Source organism: Crocuta crocuta, unplaced genomic scaffold (assembly GCF_008692635.1).
Source record: "Crocuta crocuta isolate KB4526 unplaced genomic scaffold, BGI_CrCroc_1.0 scaffold799, whole genome shotgun sequence".
Lineage (NCBI taxonomy): Eukaryota > Metazoa > Chordata > Mammalia > Carnivora > Hyaenidae > Crocuta > Crocuta crocuta.
The window spans coordinates 192,411-194,186 of record NW_027530195.1 but is presented as its reverse complement, the minus strand read 5'-3'; the positions used below and the strand labels follow the sequence as shown (position 1 = coordinate 194,186).

Below are 1,776 nucleotides of genomic sequence, written 5' to 3'. Positions count from 1 at the left end.
CCCACCTGTGCCAGTGTCTGTCCTTGTGGGGTTCTGGGAACTGGAGTGGGGATGGCAGTGTCCTGAGGAGCTGCCCACATTTCTGGCATGTTTTTTGGTCTGTGGGGACCTGGGATCACCAGGGAAACATTCTGTTCATGAAGCATCACTGACTCAGAACCATGGCACCCCGGGGTGCAGGCCTGGCCACTTGGGGTGTTCAGCGGATGTAGAAATGAGACGGGTGGGGTTGTCCTGGCAGAGATACCACTCTAGTCTGGGGAGGGGTTTCGTGGTTGCCCATGAGATGAGGGTGGCAGCCCATCATCCTTAGGCCTGTTCCCTTGAAGGAGCTCCGGGGAGAGGAATCTAAAGCCACCACCATTTCCAGCCTGCTTGTCTGGAAGGTGCCTGCCCTGTCCAGTCCACTGTGGTGTGTGCCCACCTTCCACCCCAGGACTCCAGGGTTCCCCGCTGCGTCCCCAGTTATGCTGGGCGGTCAGGACTGCAGGACCCTAGGCACCGCTGCCACGCTAGGTTCCTCTGATTGTACTAGGTGGCTGGGAAGGTGTTGAAGGCTTGGTTGCCAGGGGTGTTAGGGGGGATTTATTGCCCACCCAGGCAGGCTGTGCCTGCCCAGTCAGTCTGTGCCATCCATCAACTGCCGCCCCCAACATCCGGCCAAAGTCAGCTTGGTGTTCATCCTGGAGGGACCTGTCTGGGAGGCGGGGCGGGCAGTCAGACAGGTCTGGTTGGTACCTTGGGAACCTGGGATCTAGAGGGAGTGGTACTAAGACAGCACCCTCCTGCAGGGAGGGGCACCTAGTATGCAGTTGCTGGTAGGCAGAGGACGGGTCAGAACTGGAAGGGACGTGCCAGCCAGAGGGAGGAGGCATCAACAGGTAAGAAGAACCCAAAGGCCACCTGGGGTCTGTCATTGTCTGGTTGGGATCCTTTGGCACCTGTTGTGGGCTTCCCGCATTGCTCTGTGCTGCTGGGCTCCTCTTCCCTCTGCTTCTCCTGGAGTCATGGGGACTCCTCAGTCCATCTGTCTAGCTTTCTTGAGTTGAGGGTGGAGTGGGGGTTGCGGTCTTTGCTTCTCTTGGTGTTGGGTCCTCCCCAGTGTTTGCCTGGGGTCCTGACCAGTGACTCGGGTACTCTTTGCTATCCTCTCTGGAGTCTGTAGCTTAGGACCTGCGGGGCCCCTGGGTCTGTCTCTGCCCTCCTCTTGCCTGCCGTCTTCTTCCCTGGTCCTCATCCTGTTTCCTACCTCGGACGCCCATTTCCTCTGCTCCTACCCTGGGAGTTGCTTGCTTTGCCCATCCTCTGCTCCTCGCCTCTCGCTACCCCTTTGAATGCCCCTGCTCTAAGCTGGGCGATCCCTTGCAGGGTCCAGCCCCGGATCCTAGGTCCTTCCACCGCCTCCTCCCCCGGCTGACCGCCTCTCCCCTCAGGTCCTGTCTGGATGCCCTGCCCTCGGCCACCCTGGCTCCGCCGCTCCCGAGCCCCTCAAGGCTCAGGCTCTTGCTCCCTGGGCTCACTCTCTGCTCCCGGCTCCCCGGGCAGGGGGGAGGGTGAGGACGACGACGACGACGGCGGCGAGGAGGAGGAAGGGGATGGCAGCCCGGGCTCGAGCCCCATCCTGTCCCCTGCGTCTCCCGTGGAGTGCCTCATTTGTGTCTCCCCCTTCAACGGCGTGTTCAAGCTGCCCAAGCGACTGGACTGCGGCCACGTCTTCTGCCTCGAGTGCCTGGCTCGCCTGTCCCTAGCCACGGCGGGCGGCGGCGACGCGGTGGC

At 61.8% G+C, this 1,776-nt stretch overlaps 1 protein-coding gene across 1 annotated transcript in view; it reads left to right on the top strand.

The window, feature by feature from the left end:
- The first annotated feature begins 1,444 nt into the window (after positions 1-1,444).
- The window catches only part of RNF225 (ring finger protein 225), a 660-nt gene continuing 328 nt past the window's right edge, over positions 1,445-1,776 (top strand). Inside the window, exon 1 of the mRNA XM_077765301.1 lies at positions 1,445-1,771. Coding sequence (XP_077621427.1) covers positions 1,445-1,771 — 327 coding nt within the window. The remainder of the gene's footprint in view (positions 1,772-1,776) is intronic.